This window comes from Indicator indicator, chromosome 5 (assembly GCF_027791375.1).
Source record: "Indicator indicator isolate 239-I01 chromosome 5, UM_Iind_1.1, whole genome shotgun sequence".
Classification (NCBI taxonomy): Eukaryota; Metazoa; Chordata; class Aves; order Piciformes; family Indicatoridae; genus Indicator; species Indicator indicator.
The window spans coordinates 25,715,238-25,736,054 of NC_072014.1; the positions used below are offsets into that span (position 1 = coordinate 25,715,238).

Genomic DNA, 20,817 nt, shown 5'->3' on the forward strand with positions numbered 1-20,817 from the left:
GGCCTAGTTAGAAGGTATTCCTGCCTGTGGATGGGCAGTTGGAACTAGAAGATCCTTAAGGTCCTTTCCACTCCAAACCATTCCATGATTCTATGACTCCCTCCTGCATTCCTCTACCTGCCCCCTGCATGCCCTGCACTCCTTGGGCTGCCACCCACACCCCTCCATCACCCTGCCCCTGAATTGCTCCATCTCCCCCTGGTCTCCTGCCCTGCTTCCCTGACCCAGCATGCCCCGAACTCCTTGTCTACACTCTGCATAGTTCCATCTGCCTCCTGAACCCAAAATCTCACCACCTCCTTCCTTTGCCCCTCCATCTACACCCTGAGGCACCCATCTGCACCCCTTCACCTGTTTTCCATCTGCCCCCTTCAACCTCGAGAGCTCCCTGCCTGCCTCCTGGCCTCTTCATCTGCCCCCTGCACCCCTGAGACATTCGTCTGCCTCTTGCCCCCCTCCATCTGTCCCCCGTACCCCGAGAGCTTCCCGTCTGCCTCCTGGCGCATTCCACCTGCCCCCCACTCGCTCCCTTCCCCGGCCCCGCTCTGCGCGTCCCTCTGCTGCCACCTGGCGGCCGGCGGTGGAGGCCTGCTCCGCCCCGCACGCACAGCTCGGCTGGCGGCGGACGCCGTCGTTGCTGCGGCCGCCAGCGCGTCCGCTCCCCATGGCAACAGGGCCCGGGGCTGCGTGGCGCTGAGCGGTCAGGGCCGGGCCGGGCTGCGGCTAGCTGGGGTTCGAGGTGGGTCGGGCTGTCGGGGCTATGCTGTGCTACAGGGAGCCGCACACGGCTTGAGGGAGCTGGGCTGGCTGCACAGGCCCGGGGAGGGGCGGCGCTGGCACCGGACCCCGGCTCGTCTCTGGGGGCCAGGCAGGGTTATAAGGGACCAGGCCGCGGTCCAGGGAGCTACGCAGGCGCTTCTTGTAGGGAACGGGAGCGTGCCACAGTCTGTACGGGATTTTAGGGTGTCAGGCAAGGCTATAGGGCAGGTCTGTCCTATAAAGGTCCAAGGAGAGCTCTGCCGTGGGGTGAGTCGTGATCGGTACCAAGGAGCCTGCTGAGCACATGGCTGTGGCAGCCTGGGGCGGTAGGGTCTGTGGAGAAGACTGGGCTCAGATGGTGAATTTGGGACACTTCTGGGGACACTTCTAGGGACACTGCAGCCCCTGCAGGGAGGTGTGCCACCCTGAGCCACGGGAGGGTCACGGGATCTCTGGGAGCACTCCGGTCTTGGCATCACGACCGTCTGGGTGCAGCAGTAGGATGCGTGAGGACTCTTATCTTTCAGATGCTTGCTCAGGTGTATGGTGAGCCCCAAAACTCTGCCTCTTTTTGAAAGCTGTGCTGTGGCTGCGTGAGGAAGGCGAGTGGAGGAGGAAAAGGTGCCATTGTGGTGGGCGGGTTTACTGGTAGGGTGGGGAGAGGAGAAAAATACCCACCCCTTAAGCCTCTGCACATCTCGTTTATAATTCTGCAGTATCTGTTATTTGGGCTCTGGCCAGGAGGTGTCCCCTCTGGACTCCTGGAGCAGGGCTTTTGGTGACTCCTGCCGCAGGGTGGCTCCTCCTGTCTGGTGCGAGAGTCAGAAACTTAACGTAGAGAAACTGGAGTTTGATTTCTCCTCCCTCCCATTCAAATTGCTAATGTCCCCCTTGTAGCTCCCTACGCTGTCTGCAAGAAAGATGAAGAAGAAGAAGAAAGGCGTGTTCTGGGGCATTGAGGTGGCTGAAACACTCAGGTGGCATGGCTGGGAACTTGGAAAAGAGATGATCAAACATCTGGTCTTGAAAAATGTGCACGAGAAAACCCAGAAGCTGAGCTACAGGTGCGTTGAAAGTCTCTTTCTCCTTCGTGCTCCTCATGCTCTCACTGCATCTCCATCCCTCCTGCTGTATCAGTCACATTAGCACTTTTCTGGGATTCATCTGGCCTCCTCTCCCCTCGGGCTATGTGCTGGAGACAGCACCCTTACATAGCAGGTCATAAACCTGCTAATTCAGATGCACATCCCTTGGTCCTGGCAGGAGTCTTTTAAATGAAATGCCTTTTTTTAAACTCTGTTTTGCTGATACTTCTGTCTGTGAGGCATTTCCAGTCTAGTGAGATTTTAATCGTGGATGTATGCCAGCCAGTCACTAGTGTGTCCTAAAACCATTGCTCCCGGGAGTCCCGCTGGATGTTGAACCACTCCAGCACACTCTGTGACCTTCCCTGCTCTGAAACCCAGATACTTCTGCCAAATGGTTTTTTGCTCAGGCTACATGGTCTGGGAATGTCTAATGTTCAAGGAAGGAGTAACTACTGTGAGCTGGGGATGTGTTTCCAGGACACCTGGGTTCTGCCCTGTTTCTGCTGATTTGCTACCAAGATATCCTTGAGGGTCAGGTGTGTAGAGGGCTTCTAATTGTGCCGTTTGGAGGTTTTGACTCCTTATGCTCTTTTCTGCTGTCTATCTTAACAGCTGCATGCCCTCAGACAAAACCTCTGGTTCTGATTTCGTTATCTAGATGTCCTTCTACGCGGTTCTTCTTCACTGTTTTTCCCCAGCCGATCACTCTGAGCCCTGGTATGTCCTTAAGCCTGCCAGTTGTTTTCCGGCCCACTGAAAAGGTAAAGTACCAACACCAGAATGGCTCTGGGTCTACAGGTTGGCTTCCAGGGCAGCAGTGAGCCTCTGCTTCTCTTATCCTTTCTGATTTGTTTTCACTCGAATGAATGGGCCCTTAGGGAAGGTTCCAGCACAGAAAAACTGGACGGAATGGCCTTCCTGCTCTCCCCACAGCTTCATCACCTGAGGGAGCCCTAACCCTGACTTCTCTGCAGTTTTTCGGTAGTTATGAAAGGGATCCTCAGGGAAAAAAAATGTCCTGTTTTTTCACATTCTGCTTCTGGACACAAAATCAGTAAGATAAAGTGCTTAAACTGTCCATTCGTGGTTTGATCCCAGGGAGCCTCACCTGGGTGGTTTTGTTGCAGAACCTTGGGTTGAGTGGCTCAGTCTCTGCTTCCTTACAGGAGACCCCAAAGCCTGTACATGGAAGGGCTACTGATTTTCTATAAGGGATACGTCAAGGATCTCCTTTCTTTTATATGGCGTGGGTTTCTTTAAGATTTGTTTTTATCCACCCCCTTTTCTTGCCTTTCAGCCTGTACTTGGCATCTGTTTTGGCTCTGTGTGTTGATCTCTGGCTTTTGTCTAAAGTTATATATGTCTTTGATACGAATCTCAGTCTTAAAGCATGATCACTGTGTAGATTCCCAGTACCCTGCTCTTCCAGTGTCACGATTTTGTGATGCCTGTTCAGTGTTTCCCTTATGAAATAAGCTGCTGGCCTGGTTCCGTTTTCACTAAATAGTTTGTCTGCACCACATGAATTGCTAGAGGAGGAGGCTCCTTTTCTCAGAGCAATGAGTGTGTGTGCTGCAGTGCCAAAGGTGTCTCCTTACCTGCATAAGTGGTACTTGGGAGAGGTGATGATTGGGGAGTGTGGAAGACATGTATCTTGCAATTCCTTCTGTATCAGCTGGTTAGCAGATGTCCTGGGGCTATTTATACACAGTGCTGTCAACACTGCATCTTTAAGTTGTGTGTCTTAGGTCTCTAGCTGACAAAGCACTTAATCAAAGGCTAGTATTTCTGTGCTCATGAAGCTCAAATAAAGGTTGTACAGGCTTCAGTTTAGCTGAACTGGGAGCTTAAAAATGCTGAAGGAAATCCACCTGCCTTGAAAACAACAAATCAGGCGAAAAAAATGGGCTCTCTGAGGGTGTTTCTGTGTTCCCTGTCAGTGAGGAGTATACCTGAGTACTTTACCCACTGCCTGCCTTTTCTGAGTGCTTCATATGTCCTCTGTCTTGCACAGAGGCCTCCCCTGGTGCCTCTGTCACCAATGTTTGTCCTCCCAGCACTCTCATAGACATAAAGGTGATGGGTGTTCAGGGGTGTAGCTGCAGTACCTGCAAGATGGAGCTCATCTAACTGCTGTTTTCTGTGCAGAGGGAGTATGAAGACAGCATCTGCTTTAAGAAGGCTGAGGGTGAATTCTCTGTCACCCTGCATGCTGTGCTTCCACACCTCCGTCTGTCCTTCCCAGCTGCCATCCAGCTGCCTGTCTGCGCTGTCCACAGTGCCACGGAGACGCTGTTCCCTATGCGCAATGTCGGGTGAGTGAGGTGTGGCTGTGCAGACCCTCCTTCTGTTTTGTCAGGTGTTATGCCACCTGGGTGGACTCTCCAATGGATGCAGCTCATCCCAGTTGCTGCATACCTCTGCCTCCTCTGAGGTCATGGCAGAAAAGGCAGCAGAAATGGTAGTACATCTGAGATCTCACTGTGGGTGCATCTTGGCACCTCATATGTGTCTCTTTCCAGCATATGCTGAGAACCGTTCTAGCACAGGAACCAGTGGAGGACCAGCATGGTGTCCCATTGCAAACATCCCACATTCAAGAAAAGGCCTGGGCTTATAGTTAGTCAAAGACAGCCTGCCCAGGGTGAGCTACCAGCTGGAAACATTTTACTCTTTCTGTGACTTGACCTCATTTCCCTTGGCACGGGAATGAGTTGGGATGGAAGTGGAGTTTCTGGTGTTCAAGCCAACCTCTTTGATGTGCAAGCAGGCAATACAGAAGTTGAAGAGTCTCTCCAGTGCCTGCTCATGGAGCTCCCCAAGTGGCAATTATCATTCAGGAGAAAGATGCTCCCAGTTAACCAAGGACTGTCTTATTTTAACGAGGGAAGGACAGTAATTCAGGCAATATTGCAGAAAGAAGTGCAGTGAAGAAGTTCCCAGACAAGGAGGGGGTGTACTTCCAAACATTTACAGTGAGAGCAATATAACCTTTACTAGTTGGAAAATGGCCTGTGCTCTCCAAAGCAATCAGCTGATGCAGTAGGAGGGTAGAAAGGACAGAGGTCACATGTACTTTCAGCAGAGCAAGGTATCAGTCTGAAACCATTTCAAGTGATTCATTCTCCCTTAAGAGAAATCATTTGTGCTGACTAAGATCTCGAGGGCAGTGGAGGATATGGAGGGTAAGTAACACACAACGTGGAATCAATAAAATATAAAAAGCTGATGGTATGTCATGTTCTTTTCACAAATCAAACAAGCAAAGGGGGTTTTGGAGAGTGGAATGAGATATTGGGAAAACAGCTCAGTCCTCCCTTCTCACCTGGGCGTATAACAGAGGAACAAATGTTCATTTGGAATTAAGTAGCAGCAAGTTTAGATACAGGAAAAGCAAATAATTCATTCTGGGGCTGGTTTGTTTGCTGACACATGATGAAGCTGAGAAATTCTATGGCTATTCTTAGATGTAATAGCTGAGATTTGTTAAAATGTGAACAGAACATTTGCAGAGACTGGAGACAAATTTCTTCCCAGCATCGCATCTCTGGCTGCATGCACCAGTGATTCTGCCACTCAGCAGTGGGTGTGTCTCATCCTAACTGAATAACCCACTGGGAAAGGTCAGTCCCGTGTGTGATTGTGCAGGCAGCAAAGGATCAGTCACTCAAAACCTTATCTCTATCTCCTAGTGACCTCATTACCATGTTTGCCTGGGAGACACCAAGCCCTTTCTACATGGTTCCTGACTGTGGCGTGCTGAGCCCGGGTGCTGAGTGCATGGTCAAGGTGGTCTTCCAACCCAAAGTGGCAGCAGTATATGATGTGTCAGGAACATGCTGGTTGGGAAGGGAAAAGAAGCAAAAAAGGACAATCCAGCTAAAAGCTCTGGGTGAGTTGTTTTTGCATATAGCAGTCAAAGATGTGTGTGTCATCCCTAACTGGAACAGCATTCCACAGGGCTGTGCTCTGAGGCTGTGCCACAGCTGGCTCGACTCACTGGTGAGCATGTGAAGCTCATGGACTCAATGTGGTGTGTGAAATGCTCTAATGTACTTTTGCCAGTTTGGAAGTGTGGTCGGAGGTTCAAAACGCCCTGTGGCATGCTTTGGCCAAACCAGCATTTCTGGAGCCCGCTTAAGTGGAAAGAGGGAAGGAAATGAGAGGAATTCATTGGCACAAAGCAGGCATCTCCAAAGACTCCTGACTTTGTCTGCACTCTGTCTCTCTTGTTTGTCCCTGCCAGACAGAGAGTCAGATGTAAATTTCTAAAGCTTTCTGCATGCAAGCTAGGATAAGCAATGGTTTTGTTAGCAAGTCCTTGCCTGAAGTGCTTTCTGTGGCCACTGACAAAAGATGTGACTCTGAGTCTAGTAAATTGGGGGTGGAAGGGAGATTATTTGGTACAAAGCAGGGTCAGCTTTGAAGGTAGATCCACCTTCAGAGTTACCCAAGGTGATTCAGAAGCTTGTCCAGTTGAGCATTGAATATCCAAGGATGGAGATTCCACCTCTCTTTCTTAACCTAGCGTATTATTCCTTTTAACAGCAAAATACCCCTACCTGAGAGTGAGTGTGACAGGGGAGGAATATGAAGGTGTACAGCCTGGAAAGTTTCAGGATACACTGTGCTTTGGATCAGTGCCAGTGGGGACAGCTGTGGAGAAGCGTGTTGAAATCTTCAACATGTCTGTGGTATGTGGAGAGTGAGACTACTTGTGAGAAACTGGCATGCTGGCACATTTCACTGGGATATGTGCTCCTGATTATCTCCCTTAATGCTGTGAAAAGAACCCAGGTGGGAATGTGAGTGACACAGAGGTAGTGAGCCTTTCCCTACCAGCCAGGCCATTCACCCATGCCTTCCAGCTACAGTGCTAGCACCTCATCCATTTGCAGCATGTTATGGAAATTCCCACCTACTTCCCACTGTCCAGACCAGGAAGCCAATGCTGTCCTTCACATCCTACAGCTTTCCTGCTCACCCTGGACAAGACCATCAGTCCTGTGTGGCAGCTGTGGCACTCTCAAATTGTTGTGCCTGTGTCCCAGGCAGCTGATGGATCTCCTGCTGTCCTCACTGGACTGCAACCTGATGAATTGCTCTCAAAGTCAAGTGGGCTGCCTCTGAACACCACCTTCTTGGTGCCAGCTCAGCCTGTTACGAGATTAATATGCTTAGACATGGATGACAACACTGCTGACTCCTCCACAGGCTTTGCAGTTTGGGAGTGGCAAAAGACATAGTCTTTTGTAGTACCCTTACTATTCACACTACAGTGGTGCTCAGCATCCCCAGGCAAAGATCAAGACCTTTTCTAAGGAACTTGATGAAGGCATTAGGCCTGCAGTCTTGTGTTTTTGTGAAAAGAAGATCCCCAGACAAGTGGAAACTGTGGATAGAGGGAAATAAGTTATCTGCCTGCCTGTCCCCCTGGTCACAGCAGCCACTTAGGCTACTTTGGCCCTTGGGGGCACCTTGAACCATGCCCTCTGCTACCAGGAGAGACACTCCAAACAGGACATTTTGCTGCAACCCCTAGACTTCTGAATGTATTGTGGGAGTTTGCTGCCAGCAGCACTCCAGCAGGACACAGCTGCAGAGGTTTGCACAGCATTTCTGTGCCGGGCTGCAGTGGCTTTGCTGTTCTTGGTGGTGTTCAGCTCTGCTGAAATCTGCAGTTCCTCACTGATTAGTGTTCTCATCTCAGGACAATCCTGGCTCCTATTTGTTTTTTGCTTGCAGGTTGATGCACCGTGTAGGATAGAAAGAGTAAAAGATCCTTTGCTTCAAGATCATGTTTTCTCCTGTGATATGTCCCATGGTGTTGTCCCTGCCAAAGGGAAGCTGGTCTTGTACGTACGATTTCAGCCTCAGACAGTAGGAGAGCACAGTACCAACTACTTCACTATTTCATCTGCTGGATGCCTCCTGCAGACTGTCCTGAAGGTGGTTGGATCATGTAGAGGTACCAGAATGAAAGTTTCCCCTGGTTTTCCCTGTCTTCTTCTTCTTCTTAGCACTGCAGGGGAAGTGCTAGTGCCTGGGCAAGGACTAGTGCCTGGGGAAGGACAAGGGGCTGTCACAGCCCTCTGTCACAGACTTACCTTCTGCTGGGATTCAGGCTGTCCTTGCTACACGATTTGGGGTTTACACTTGCTTGAGAAAGGTGTGAGGCTGTTGGAAGTGAATGCCCAGCTGTTTGCTAGGACTGATGGTGTTGCTGATGAGATGGTTCTGGTTTAGGAAGATCAGTTAAGTGTAGCAGTGGCTTGTGACATGTTGACAAGCCGCTATGACAAGTCCAACATCTGTCTTGCATGTCATTGTCCTAGGTCCTTTAGTGTCACTTCACCAACATTCTGTGGATTTTGGCTGGATCAACCTTGGAGAAAGTTTGATGCAGACACTGAAAATCAGCAACATCTCAGATGTCCCAGCCTACTACCAATTTGATATTGATGGCAGAGGGAGTGTCTTCTCTTTGGATTGCCCTTGTGGAGTCTTGGAGGCCACAACAACAATAGTGCTGAAGGTGACCTTTCGACCTACTCACCCCATCAGCTATCACCGCAGAGTGGTGTGCCTTGTCCACCATCAGGTATGAGAGGCAGATGGTTTCATTGCTCTGATAGCTCAAAGGGATCTTCCAAAGTAACCCACCAGGGCTGACCTCTCTCACTCCCAGAAAGCTCTTCCCACTGCATTTTCATTAATGCCTGTCACAGAATCATTTAGATTGGAAAGGACCTATGTAGGATCATTAAGTTCAACTGTTAACCTTACACTGCCAAGGCCACCACTAAGCTCTGTCCCTAAGCACATCTACATGTCTTTTAAATACCTCAAAGGAAGGTGACTGGGCAGCCTGTTCCAGTGCTTGACAACCCTTTCTGCAAAGAAATTTTTCCTGATGTCCAATCTAAACCTAGTGCAACTTGAGTCCATTTCGTCATGTCCTATTGCTTGTTACTTGGGAGAAGAGGCCAATCCCCCACCTCGCTCCAACCTCCTTTCAAGTGATTTTAGAGAGTGATAAGGTCACACAGCCTCCTCTTCTTCAAGATAAACAACCCCAGTTCCCTCATTTGTTTCTCATAAGATTTACTCTCTAGACCCTTCAGAGACTTCATTGCCCTTCTTTGGACACGCTCCAGCACCTCAATGTCCTTCCTGTAGTGAGTGGTCCAAAACTGAACCCAGTATTCAAGGCGATGATCATTACCCTACTTGTGCTGGCCACATTATTCCTGATACAGGCCAGGGTGCTGTTGGCTGGCTGGGCCACCTGAGCACAATGCTGGCTCATGTTCATACGGCTATCAACCAGCACTCCCAGGTCTTTCTCTTCTGGGCAGCTTTCCAGCCACTTCTTCAAGCCTGTAGCATTGCATGGGGCTGTTGCCACCAAGTGCAAGGACTCTTGTTGAGTCAAACGCACATGGTGCAGGTTCCTATCAGCAATAGAGGGCTTATGGGTAGGGTGAGATGCATCCTCAGTGGCTCCTGTTCATTTAGGTCTTTGATTAAAATTTAGCTGCACATCTGTACACCAAGTGCCCTCTACTTTCAGTCTAGTTTCAAGAAAGTTCTTGGGCCAGTAAATGACTGTCTTAACATTCACAGTATCACAGTATATCAGAGGTTGGAGGGGACCTCAAGAGATCATCAGGTCCAACCCCCCTGCCAAAGCAGGATCACCTAGGATAGTCTGCACAGGAATGCATCCAGGTGGGTTTTGAAAGTCTCTAGAGAAAGAGACTCCACAACCCCCTGGGGAGCTTTTTCCAGTTCTCTGTCACCCTCACTGTAAAGAAGTTTCTCCTCATGTTGAGGTGAAATCTTCTACATTCAAGTTTGAACCCATTGTTCCTTGTCTTATCACTGTGTACCACCGTAAAGAGCCTGGCCCCTTCCCCCTGACACCCACCCCTCACATATTTATAGACATTGATCAGATCCCCTCTCAGTCTTCTCTTCTCAAGATGCTGATGCTAAGCCTTTCCTAGGTATGCTTTTTGAAGTGCAGTACTATGCTGGTGTAAGTCTCACAGGAATCACAAAAGGGCAGTTTATTTTCTTTCTGGTGTTTTTCCAGGAACCCATGTATGTGGATTTTTTTGGTACCTGCCACTCAGACACAGTTAAGCCAGCCATCCTTCAGGCAAGGCACCTTTCCTGGTACCGAACCAACATGGTGAGGGGACTGACCTTCTACCCCCCTGATATCCTGAGTGTGATGCTGAAGGGTGGGAAGTTGCAGATGGATGAAAAGGGAGCCCTCATGCTGCCTCCTGAGGTATGAGCTGCCCTCCCTGGAATCTAAGATGCTCTCAAGCCATTCTCTGTAGATATTAGGCTTCTGTTGCACAGGCCAGACAGATCTAGAAGGTGCTAGAGTGGTTTTCTGTTAGTGTTTCCAACACACACCAGGCCACCAGCACTATCTTTGTTAGTTGGGTCTTACCCAAGCTCAGACACTAAGCCATTTTCTGGTTTTAACTTGTTCACAGCATCTTTTGCTTCATGAAGTTCTGGATTGAGGGCTGGCTTACAAACCAGGAGCCTCCTTGACGCCTAGATTTTGAGCTGTCCTGAGAACTGTTACTGGAGTGCATCTTGCATGCTCTCCTGCTTGTGAAGGACTGTAGTGCCTGGTGTCTCCCATAGGCACATTTCCCCTGCTCACACTGAGATGTTTCTATCCTGTAGATCCCTCAGGATGAGCCTCCCAAAGAATACTTTGAAGTCAACTCCGTGACTGAATATTTCTATGATGGTGTAAGCTGCGACCTGGCTGTGTTCCCTCCTCATGTTAGTGTCAGCCCCAGGGAGCATGATTTTGGTTGTTGCATGCCGCTCTGCAAGGTAGAACCACTCCCTCTCTGTGTGACCAACCACACCAAAGGAAATATCACTGTTGCCTGGACCCTGAGCCCCAGCAGTGCCTTCCAAGTGAGCCCTGATATCTGTGACATCCCACCTCTGAAGTCTTCAGCCTTCCGTGTCCTTTTCCAGCCCACTCAGCTCAACAGTCTCTATGCAGCAGAGCTGGAAGGTTTTGCCTTCTACAAGGTTAGTAGGCATTACTAAGATCAGTTTCCAGAGAGGGCCTAGCAAGCAACTATTTGCAGGGTAAAGACTTTTAGGGGAATTGAAAATCAAATAGAACCTTATATTTTGAATTTGTCAAACTGGCATCTTTACCAGCTCCTTTGGCCACTGTTTTGATACACTAGTGGATTGACATTTCTCCTTCACCTGTGTCCTGGCACAGATAAACCAGCAAAACAAGCTACAACTCTTGAGTATGGACAGTTGCATGTGCTTGTACCCCCAGTGAACGTGAAGTAATGCAGACCTCACTGAAGGAGAAATTACTGTGAATTACTACACTATTAGCATAGATGGAAGCCTGCATAAAAGTGGTTATTGTGGTTGGGCGACAGGCAGTAACTTGGGTTTTGTGTCTGGCTCTCCACAAATAAAGCTGCTGAGGGCACTTGTGCATCACTGCAGCCTTTTCTCTCATGTGTTATGGGATTCATGTCAGACAAGGCTACAACTGCAGGAGTTTTACCACCCAGAAACTTCCTGGTAGGTGAGAGAGATTTTAATTATGTTGTTGATTATTCTTCTTGCATTTTTCTTCCCCTCTAAGCCAATGTAGAGGGTATCTAGAAGTAACCTTAGAGTCAGAGTTTCTTAGACTTGGACAAATAAGGACAAATAATTATTTTCAGTGACTCACTGTTAAATGCTAACTTTAGCACATTCAAGTATCTCACACTGCACAGTGGTGTCTGTAGACCTTTCTTCCCTAAGGCAACTCTTACAGTATCACACAGCAGCTTGGGTCTGAAACGTAGGTATTTGGGAAAGCGACACTCATGTTTCCCATCTGGTATGGGTCAGTCCTTCTTCCCTGCAAAAGGCAGTTCCTCAGCCCCATGGATGCTTTTGAAACTGCTGCTTGCAATGACACATGCACCTTGCCACTCTCTCTCCCTGCATGCACTCTCTTCTGTCCCTTGCATGCCTGCAGGTGCTGAGACACTACAGCAACATTGAGGAGGACGCCACCATCTGTCCCTCCTGGTGCCTGAGTGTCAGGCTGAGAGCACACACATTTGAAGCAGGACGGGAGCACTTCATCCCACAGTATATCCTGGATGTCCCCAAGGTGTGTAACTGATTGATGTTTGGCTCTCTGCTGAGATACTCAGTGTTTACTTCTGAAGTCTTCACTTTGTCTCCCATTGCACCATCCTGAGATGTGGCTTAGACAGTTTCTGATAATGTGGAGAGTCCTGCTTTGGTACAGAAGTCAGATGCTTTTTCTCCTGCATTACCATCCCAGCCTCCAGTGTGTCAGGTTGCACTGAACATCTCATGAGCTTGAGAGGAAAGATGTTGGGGTCTCCTTCCTCTCTGTTTAAGTGGCCATAGGCATTGACAAGGATACTTAGTCACCTCTCAGGAGCCTCAGACACTCTCCATGCACTTAGGCAAAGGGAAGGTAGCACACAGAATCCATAGTTATGGAAGAGAAGTTGGTTGCAAGGCATAGCAGAAGTTTTCCTGACTCCTCCTTAGGTTTCTGTAGCACAAGAAAGTATTGTTTCTGTGACATAGAGTGAGATCTGATCCTAGGAAGTAAGAATAATCTTGAGAACCTCTTGGAAAATTTCATCAGGCAGTTCAGGATATGCAGCCTGTATCTGATACACATGAGCTGAAACAAATTCTAACCTGCTGGTACTCCTAATCCAGGAGGTCACTATCCATGCAGAGACTGCAGGCCACAGCAAGCAGCTTGCTTGTTGAATGAACAGAAAGCCCTGCATAATGGAAAGAGGCTTCACTGGTCCCATGAGTCTATAAAAGATCAGGGCCACTGTAGGAAGGGAAGAGACCATCATTTTTATACCCTTGGGTGATTTCCTTTCTTTTCTTAAAGAGAAGCAGTTACAAAGTCCTCCACGGATTCAGGGTAATGCTTGTTGGAATCTGGAAATTCCACACAGTGAAAGCTTTTTTTTTTTTTTTTTTTTTTTTAGTCTGCCTTTCTAAACACAGTGCAAACAGCCCTTCTTGCTTGTCTCCACCAGGCTTTTCCTGCTGTGGCTCCTAACACTGATAGCTACTGCAGCATGCTGCTTTTGAACACAGGCACTTCTTCGATAACCTTCAGTGTGAACCAAGCTGCCTGTCCCTCCATTTCGGTCAAGCCCTGTTCAGGACACATCATTCCTGGATGCCACCAGGTTTTCTTTCTCTGCACTCACCCAGTTGACACAGTCTCACAGCAGCTTGTCCTGCCTTTGCAGCTAAACTCTTTTCCTGGATACACCAAGGTAAGGAGAGAGAAGTAGAAGACGGTGAGCAAAGTTTTGTTCCCATCTAGTCTTCTCTTTTCATAGGGACTTGTGCTATCATCTCTGTTATATCTACTAATGGTTAATTTGGATTTTCCCCTTTGGAAGCAGGAATGAAAGAATATTTTCAACATTTAAGGTGGGGTCAGCATTGCAGGTAGGAGGTAGTGCTAGGCATCCTGTACCCTTTGTTCCCTTTGGTTTCCATTGTCTGGAATGCACTATACTATGCACAGGGCCCTCCTTGACAGCACAACCTAATGTTCTTCATGTCCTCCTACAGACCCAGTTTATTCTTTCTTCTCTCTTGGAAGAAATATTTTTGCAAGGTCCCTCCAGAGGCATCTGATGTCTGTTACTTTTCCCTTAATTCCACAGGAGATTGCTCTCTGGAGTTGTGGGGAGTCTCTTCTTTTGCTCTTAGAAGGTGGTGGAAATCTGTACTTCAAGCCTGTCTGTGTAGGGACCTCCTCGACACGAATGTATACCATAAAAAACTGCACAAGGCTACCCATGATTTTCACATGGAAGATCCGTCAGTCTGGCAGGAAGATCCTGTCTGTCAGCCCCTCTACGGGGATCCTTCAGCCCTATGAAGCCATGGTAAATTCAACTTCTACTGAAGTTTTCTTTTGCTCTCTACAATATAGCTTTGGAGTGCTTAGAGGAGAAATGTGAGGGTTGCCAATCGTTTGGTCATTAATTGCCAAAGCTGGAGAATACCAGTCAGTGCCTTATCTTGGGTTGCCTGCCAGCATCTGCAGTTGTGCTGGTTCCCACAGTGTGGATTTGCCCAAACATGATGACATCCTGTTTGACTACAGGACCAAATGGGCCTTAAACAGGCACTAGGTAATGATACCTTGGTTGGGACTTTGATGTCCACCAGGAGATGTTAGTAGATGGAGGACAAATGACACTAAGAAAGGATTCTCCAATGTGTAAATTCAGGTTCTCAGTGTCTACTCTATTCCCTGAGTGGCTTTTGAGAACAGTGAGGATTTAGCATATCTCCATGGCCTGGCTTTGAATATTTCAATGTACATTCCCAAGATGAACTTTTGACACGGGAAGAGATGGTGGAGAATTGAAGTGAGAGTGTTTCCAGAGCTGTCTGTAGACTACTAGGTTAGCTATTAAGGACTAGGTTAACTGTAATGGAGAGGAGCCTTGAATATAGACATTCCAATATATAGGCTTGGGTCTGTTCTGAAGCTGCTGGGAGTGCTCTCCTTCCCTCATGTGATTTCAGGCTCAGGCATGGACGTTTACTCCTGACAAGGAGACCAAGTATCTGTTGCGTGCCATGGTGTTTGTGAGGAGGAAAACCCCAGACCCTGCACCTCCCAAAGGTGTCCATTATGCCTTACGGATTGTTGGAGAGGGGGCACTGGGCACCATCAGGGTAAGGAAGTGGAATCCTCCACTGGGTAGTAAGAGGATTGCTAGGTTCAGATGTAAAGGGCTTCCCCTTTTTGCACAATCTGTACTGGAAACAACCAATTTTCTCTCAGTGGAGGTGACTGAGCTGATTCTGGCAGCCTGCTGGCAGTGGCATGATGTAAATGTCCTGTCAGTTCAAACGTCACCTGCCCAAATCCTCGACTCCTTTGGTCCAGAATGAACTGGGCAAGGCATTTGGCTCCTTGGAACACCCAGCGGTTTCCTCTCATTCTCTCTTCTCCATTTCCTCTGCTGTCAGTCTGCTGTCTAAGTGTAATAGACCTGGCTGTTAAAATGGTGTGGCCAGGACATATCTACCTGGCTTCCCTGCTCTTATCTGCAGATCTGTGCATCCACCTTCATTTTCAGGCAGCTTTCCTAAGGAGCCAGAGCTAAATAAAATAATACTTTGTAAGTCATTACCCAGGGTCAGTCATGTTGGGTGGATGGGTAGAAATGTCTTAGAGGTGTTTAGTCACTATAAATTGTGTGCAAGTGAATGACTGGCCAAAAGAGAGAGGGGCTTTTAATGCATTCATGGAGGTTTGGGTAGACTTGTCCCAGATGCAGCTGACCAGATAATGTCCTCATGGACCCAAACGTGCTGCATCCTACCCAGCCCAATAGCAGAGAGAGCTTTTGGAGGAGGGGTTGAGCCTCTTGCAGCCCTGTTCCAACATCTCCCGGGGCATGATAGGCCACACACAGTGTAGGGAGCCCTTTGCACTACAGCCTGCCTGCCAACGGATCTGCACATAGTGAGATAAGTGGTGGCGACACTCAGCCACTGCACTTGGTGTGTAATGGTGACCTTTGCATGGCTCATTTCAATTCCAGGCAGAAAAGGAGCACCTGGACTTTGGAAACATTCTGGTTGGTGACCTGCAAAGCTGCAACATCGTCCTGCTAAATGATGGGATCTGTTCTCTGAAATATATCCTCAGTGTGGAACAACTGATCACTGGGCCCTGTGACCCTGGGGAGATCCACAGTGATCCACTGGGTACTCTAAGGGAATTAGGATGGGCTGGGGCCTTGGCCTTCCCCTCTTTTCTGCAAAATAATTCTGGGATGAATTCAGGAGCTAGGATGCTTGCTGGCTAGCTTGCACTGATTCTCTTGTGTACCTTAAAATGTCTGCTTATTTTCTTGGGGATTTGCTATATATGACTCTTCCCTCTTGCTGGAAAAACCATAAACCAGAGCCTAACAACTGAAATTAGACCAATTTGGACCTTGAAATAAGATGTGATTTTCCAGCAGAGAAGGGAATTAAATGAAGGAGCTTCCCAGAAAAATGGAGCGCAATGCTTAGCTGCCTTTCTAGAGGACCTCCTCTAGGGAAGTTCTCTGTTCTTTGTCGGCCAAGGGTAGGCTGGCTACTCCTAGTGAGCTGCTTAGAGTTGTAGTCTGGGATTCCCTGCTTCAGCACCTGAAGCTGTTCCTAACCATTAGGCACAAGCAGGCAGTGGCTTGAGCTCAAGTAGGCTTAGGGCACCGTGTGCTGAACCCATGTGTGGTGCAAGATGAGTGATGCTGAAAGGCCATCCCATCTCTTTTCCCCTTCAGCTCTAGAGCTGGAACACTCCAGAGGAACAGTCCCTGCAAGGTCCAAAGCTTTTGTCCGAATAACAGCCAGGCCAGCCCGTCGGCTGCATTACACCTGGTCAATCAAATATGCTATTTGCACCCCCACAGGTAAGAGATGGGTATTCTGAGAAAATCCTTCCCTCCCAGCCAAGTAGGCTGTGCCACAACAGGCTGAGCTGCACAGTTCCCAGTGCAGGAGTTCTGCCTGAAGAAATCCCTGTGCTGAACAATTCACCACAGCCAGATCCTATCTGCTGCTTCCTTTTTTGCTGCACCTTTGGGGATTAAATATGCTTGAGCCATGAGATACAGCCAGGAAGAGCAGCAAGTTTCCTGCTTCTGTGGTCACAAGGTCGTCTGCATGATCTTGGGGTTTTCTGATGTGCCCTGAAACATTCTAAGAGCCTCATGCAACTGGTCATGCACATAGCAAGAAGCTGGTGTGCTTTTTGCAGGTTTGGATTGGTCCCTGTATGAGGAAGAAGGTAGTTCAACTAGAAAAGGCATGAAGAGGGGCAACAGGGATGTTCAGAGGTGGGCAATAGTGTTTGTACAAGAAGAGACTAGTTAGATGAGGAATTTGCAGCTTGGGAAGTGGAGAATGGCAGCAGCACATGAATGGGGAGAAGACAAGACATAAACAACTGTCTATGATTTTTCTCAGTATGAAGACAAGGGGCACTTCATAAAATGACCAGGCTATAGGCCTAAATTTAAAAAAGGGAGTTTTCTCATAGTGCAGAACTAATCTGTGTAAATACTCTGGTTAAAAGCATGACTTTCATAGTCATTGGTGACTTCTAAATGCAGAAGTCAGGTACAACTAGAAGTCAGTGGTTTAGAGATTTTTCAGAAGCTGCCAAAGAAAAGGCTGTGTGCAAGTCCTTTCTTTCTCTTGTCTGGGCAAGGGTTCTCTCCATTTTGCTGCCCCACACAGCCACCCCTTCATGGTGCATGACTACTTTTTGGTGTTTCTTTCTCCCCCAAGCTACAGATGTTGCAAGCACAAAAGAGGAACTGGAGCCCCTTTGCTGTGTTGTAGCCAGCGGTGTCTACCCAACGCTGTGCATCGCAGATGCCTGTTCTGCAGGGAGTGCCAGTGGGATCAGCAAACTGCACCTCTGGAGTCTCTTTTCCTTGGACACATTGAATGAATACCTGGAGCGAGACCTGACTCCCAGCGAACTGACCTACAGAGTTCCCACAAGGCACAGGTGAGACAAGGAGATGGCTCAGAAGATCTGTCAGTCCTTTACGTGAGCCAGGCAGAGATGCTGTGGCTGTTGGCTTGTGATGCAGCTTGCTACTTGGCACTCTTATTCCATCCTAACCTCTGCAGGCAGCTGCTCACCTCTGCTTCCCTGTTTACCCTCCCTAGAGAGAAGCCACAGAAACAAAGGTTAATTTAATTGCAAGAGACCTCTAGAAGTCTCTGGTGTAACTCCTTGCTCAAAGCAGGAACCTCAAACTAAATGAGGTTGCCTGGGGCCTTGTCCAGTTCAGTGTTGAGTATCTCCAAGGATGGAGAAACTACAGTTTGTCTGTGCACCTGGTTCCAGTGTTTGACCACTTTCATGGTAAAAGCTTTTTTCCTGGTATTTGATTGGAATATCTTGTGTTGCAACTTGTGTAGCTGCTGTCCCTGAACCCTTGCTTCATAAAGCTGAGCAAACCCAGGTCTCTCTGTTGCCCATTGTAAGTAATGTGCTTCAGCCCTCACCTATCTTGGTGGGCCCCCATTGGACCTGCTCCAGTATGTCGGTCACATCCTTGTATAAAGAAGCCAAAACCAGACCTCAGGTAAGAAGGACTCTCATGCCACCACTCTCAGAAGGCATATGTAATGATTTTTTTTGAGAAAATCAAAAGACCTGCCTTGTGTCCAGTATCATTTCTCCCAAAAGGACCAACAACATAAAGTGAAAGAATAAGACAAGAGCCAGAGCAGAATGACTCTTTCTTCTGTCATGCCCTGAAAACCCTTCCTCCTGTCTCAACTGAATCTCTTGTTTTTCTCCTGTGACCAGCACATGCTTGATCCCCCCAGTATACACACCTCTTCTGCTGGACTTCAACTTTGGGGCTGCCTCAATAGGCTCAGAGCCTACCCTTGTGATGCTTCTGCTGGTGAACAAGGGTGTGGTGCCTGTGGAATGGTAAGTGGTGCTTGCTGGAGCTCAGCCACCTTTCTGGGGTCTGTCTGGGGATGCAGAAATGCTCACAGGCCACAAGATGTTTACAAATTAATAGGGTGGATTTTGTAGGTGTGGCTTGTGTTGCACAGCTGTGACTGAAGTACAGTGGTGGATCTGGATGGGGAAGTGTGATGGTTTGAAACTGTCTTTTTAATTTTTCCTCGCAAAGTTCAAGCAGAGAAAGCGAAAGAGCGTAAATAAGTCACTATTGGGTATAAGAAAGCAAAATAACGATTGTTCTAAACACTTCCATTGGATAGACAGAAATGTTTAAGAACTATTACTCAAAACAAAGTCGGCACTCTGCAATCTGCAGTTGGGGCAGCTTGCTGGGCTGTTTGGCTGCTGATTCTTCTTCTCTTCTGGCTGAAGATAACACACACTGACCTTGGCAGCTAAGTTAACAACTTCTCTGCTTTAGTTAACTCTGCTTTCTGCCAGGGGGGTCTGGGGGGAAGCTCCTGGGAGAGAGAGGCCCCTTTGGGGAGGGTCCCCTTTGGGGGGAAGCAAAGGGAGCTTGGTTGTGCTTTTCTGTTGATTGTATATATTTGTAAATGTTGTGAGTTTTGTATATTTGTACATATTCATTGCATTTCATCATAGATTGTAGATTTTGCTTGTAAATACAGCTTTCATTCGCTTCCAGACTGAGCTAGCCTGGTTATTGTCGGGGGGGGTGGGGTGGGGTGGGAATTTCAGCTCACACTGACACAGGAAGCAAAACGGGAATGGCAGAGAGTTCTACATATCAGATCTGATGAAATGTGATGTGTCCATCAGCTGGGTTTACCCTAGCTAGATTGGATATGCTTATCATGGTCCCAGGGCAGCTGTGTGTCCCTGTTGCTGAGCAACTGACTGGTTTCCTAGGGCCTTCCTGTTCCCTTCTGATCAGAAGATGGACATGGAGCACTGGGCAGAGGATGCTGATTTTAGTCCCCAGGAGCTACACCAGATGAGAATTCAGGATAACCAGCTCTTCAGTGTTTCTCCAAAGTCAGGGAAACTTCTTCCAGGAGAGGAGGAATCTGTCCAGCTCTCACACAGGTGATGGCTAGCACCTGTACTTCAGAGCTTCATGCTGTGCGGTAGGGCAGCGAATGCCATCAGAGTCCCCTCTTTCCATGCTGAACCTTTCCCCCTCACATGACCTGTGCCCAGTAGAGACTGGGCAAGTAAAAAGTCCCTGACTGGGTCCAATTTCTGGACCCCACAAACCTTGTCTACTTTGGGTGAATGTTGTTAATGTACTTTAATGCTGCAACGCAAAAGGCATTTAGCATCACGTGCTGGGGACACTGGTCTGCCTTGACCTGACAGTGCAAGAGACAAACAGGATGCTGCACTTCCTGTGCTTTTGATCATACAGTGATTTTTAAAATTTTTGTTATCAGCTGGAGCTCTTGTGGGCCTGTGGAGGGGACAAAGAAAGCTGAATACCTCCCCTTTTATAGCAGACCTGCTCTGAGCAGAACAGGCATTTCAGATGGCATTGGCCTAGAAACCGAAGTGGTGTATGACTAAAATCAACATCACGTCACTCGTTCCCACTCAAACACAACTGTCCCCCTCCCTCTCTCAGTGGCCCTTATGCAACAGTGACTCTTTAGCTGGGAAGTGAAATGTATCTAATGTACTGTGTGATCCTGATTCTATCACTCTGGGCACAGGGTTGATTTCTGATGTTTTCCTCTCTCTCCTCTTGCACTCCTAGACATGATTTTGTTGGTACTGATAGCCTCCCTGTCTTGATGAAGATTTCCTATGGCCATGAGATTCTGGTAAGGTAGCAGGTATCTGTTGCTTCTGTTTGCAGAACAGCAGCAGGTAGGAACTGAATTACAAGGTGTTTTTCCCAGAGGCTGCATGGCATGCAGGAGCCTGTGGACTCCCCCTGGAATCTGTCCTGGTGAGCGAGTAACGTTGGGGCATGAAGAGACATAAACCCAACATCACGACAAACTTGTGGTTCCAGCACAGTGTGATGTGGCAATGCGCTGGCCTTCAGGTGTAGCATCTGCTGCTTTACCCAGCAAGAGGATTTTTTAAAATGGTTTTTATTAACTTTTATTTTGTCAGTGGTGTTAGTGCAGAATTGCTTCCTCCTCTAAGCCAACTTCCAAATCCAAAGAGCCTTCCTAGGTTTTATGGTCCCTGCATGCTTTCTATGCTGAAGTATATCTTATGCACAGGATTTCTTGCTTCTGTCCTTGCATTTCCTCTGCCTCACCATGAGATCTCCAGTTCAGTGACCTCAGAGTTGAGATTGTCAGCCCATCCTTCTTCTCTCATACACAGCTTTCCTCATCATCTCTTTATGCTCTTCAAAACCACATGGAATGTGCTTCTCTCTGAAATTACCAC

The 20,817-nt window shown here is 48.1% G+C and overlaps 1 protein-coding gene across 1 annotated transcript in view; it reads left to right on the plus strand.

The window, feature by feature from the left end:
• The first annotated feature begins 1,695 nt into the window (after positions 1-1,695).
• The window catches only part of CFAP65 (cilia and flagella associated protein 65), a 32,293-nt gene continuing 13,171 nt past the window's right edge, over positions 1,696-20,817 (plus strand). Inside the window, exons 1-19 of the mRNA XM_054381131.1 lie at positions 1,696-1,823; positions 2,506-2,608; positions 3,996-4,162; positions 5,540-5,739; positions 6,396-6,541; positions 7,593-7,815; positions 8,183-8,448; positions 9,946-10,146; positions 10,560-10,922; positions 11,893-12,030; positions 12,959-13,204; positions 13,604-13,828; positions 14,478-14,630; positions 15,506-15,671; positions 16,238-16,366; positions 17,247-17,472; positions 18,286-18,414; positions 19,324-19,500; positions 20,168-20,234. Of these exons, the coding sequence (XP_054237106.1) occupies positions 1,765-1,823; positions 2,506-2,608; positions 3,996-4,162; positions 5,540-5,739; positions 6,396-6,541; positions 7,593-7,815; positions 8,183-8,448; positions 9,946-10,146; positions 10,560-10,922; positions 11,893-12,030; positions 12,959-13,204; positions 13,604-13,828; positions 14,478-14,630; positions 15,506-15,671; positions 16,238-16,366; positions 17,247-17,472; positions 18,286-18,414; positions 19,324-19,500; positions 20,168-20,234 (3,384 nt within the window). The 5' untranslated portion in view covers positions 1,696-1,764. The remainder of the gene's footprint in view (positions 1,824-2,505; positions 2,609-3,995; positions 4,163-5,539; positions 5,740-6,395; positions 6,542-7,592; positions 7,816-8,182; positions 8,449-9,945; positions 10,147-10,559; positions 10,923-11,892; positions 12,031-12,958; positions 13,205-13,603; positions 13,829-14,477; positions 14,631-15,505; positions 15,672-16,237; positions 16,367-17,246; positions 17,473-18,285; positions 18,415-19,323; positions 19,501-20,167; positions 20,235-20,817) is intronic.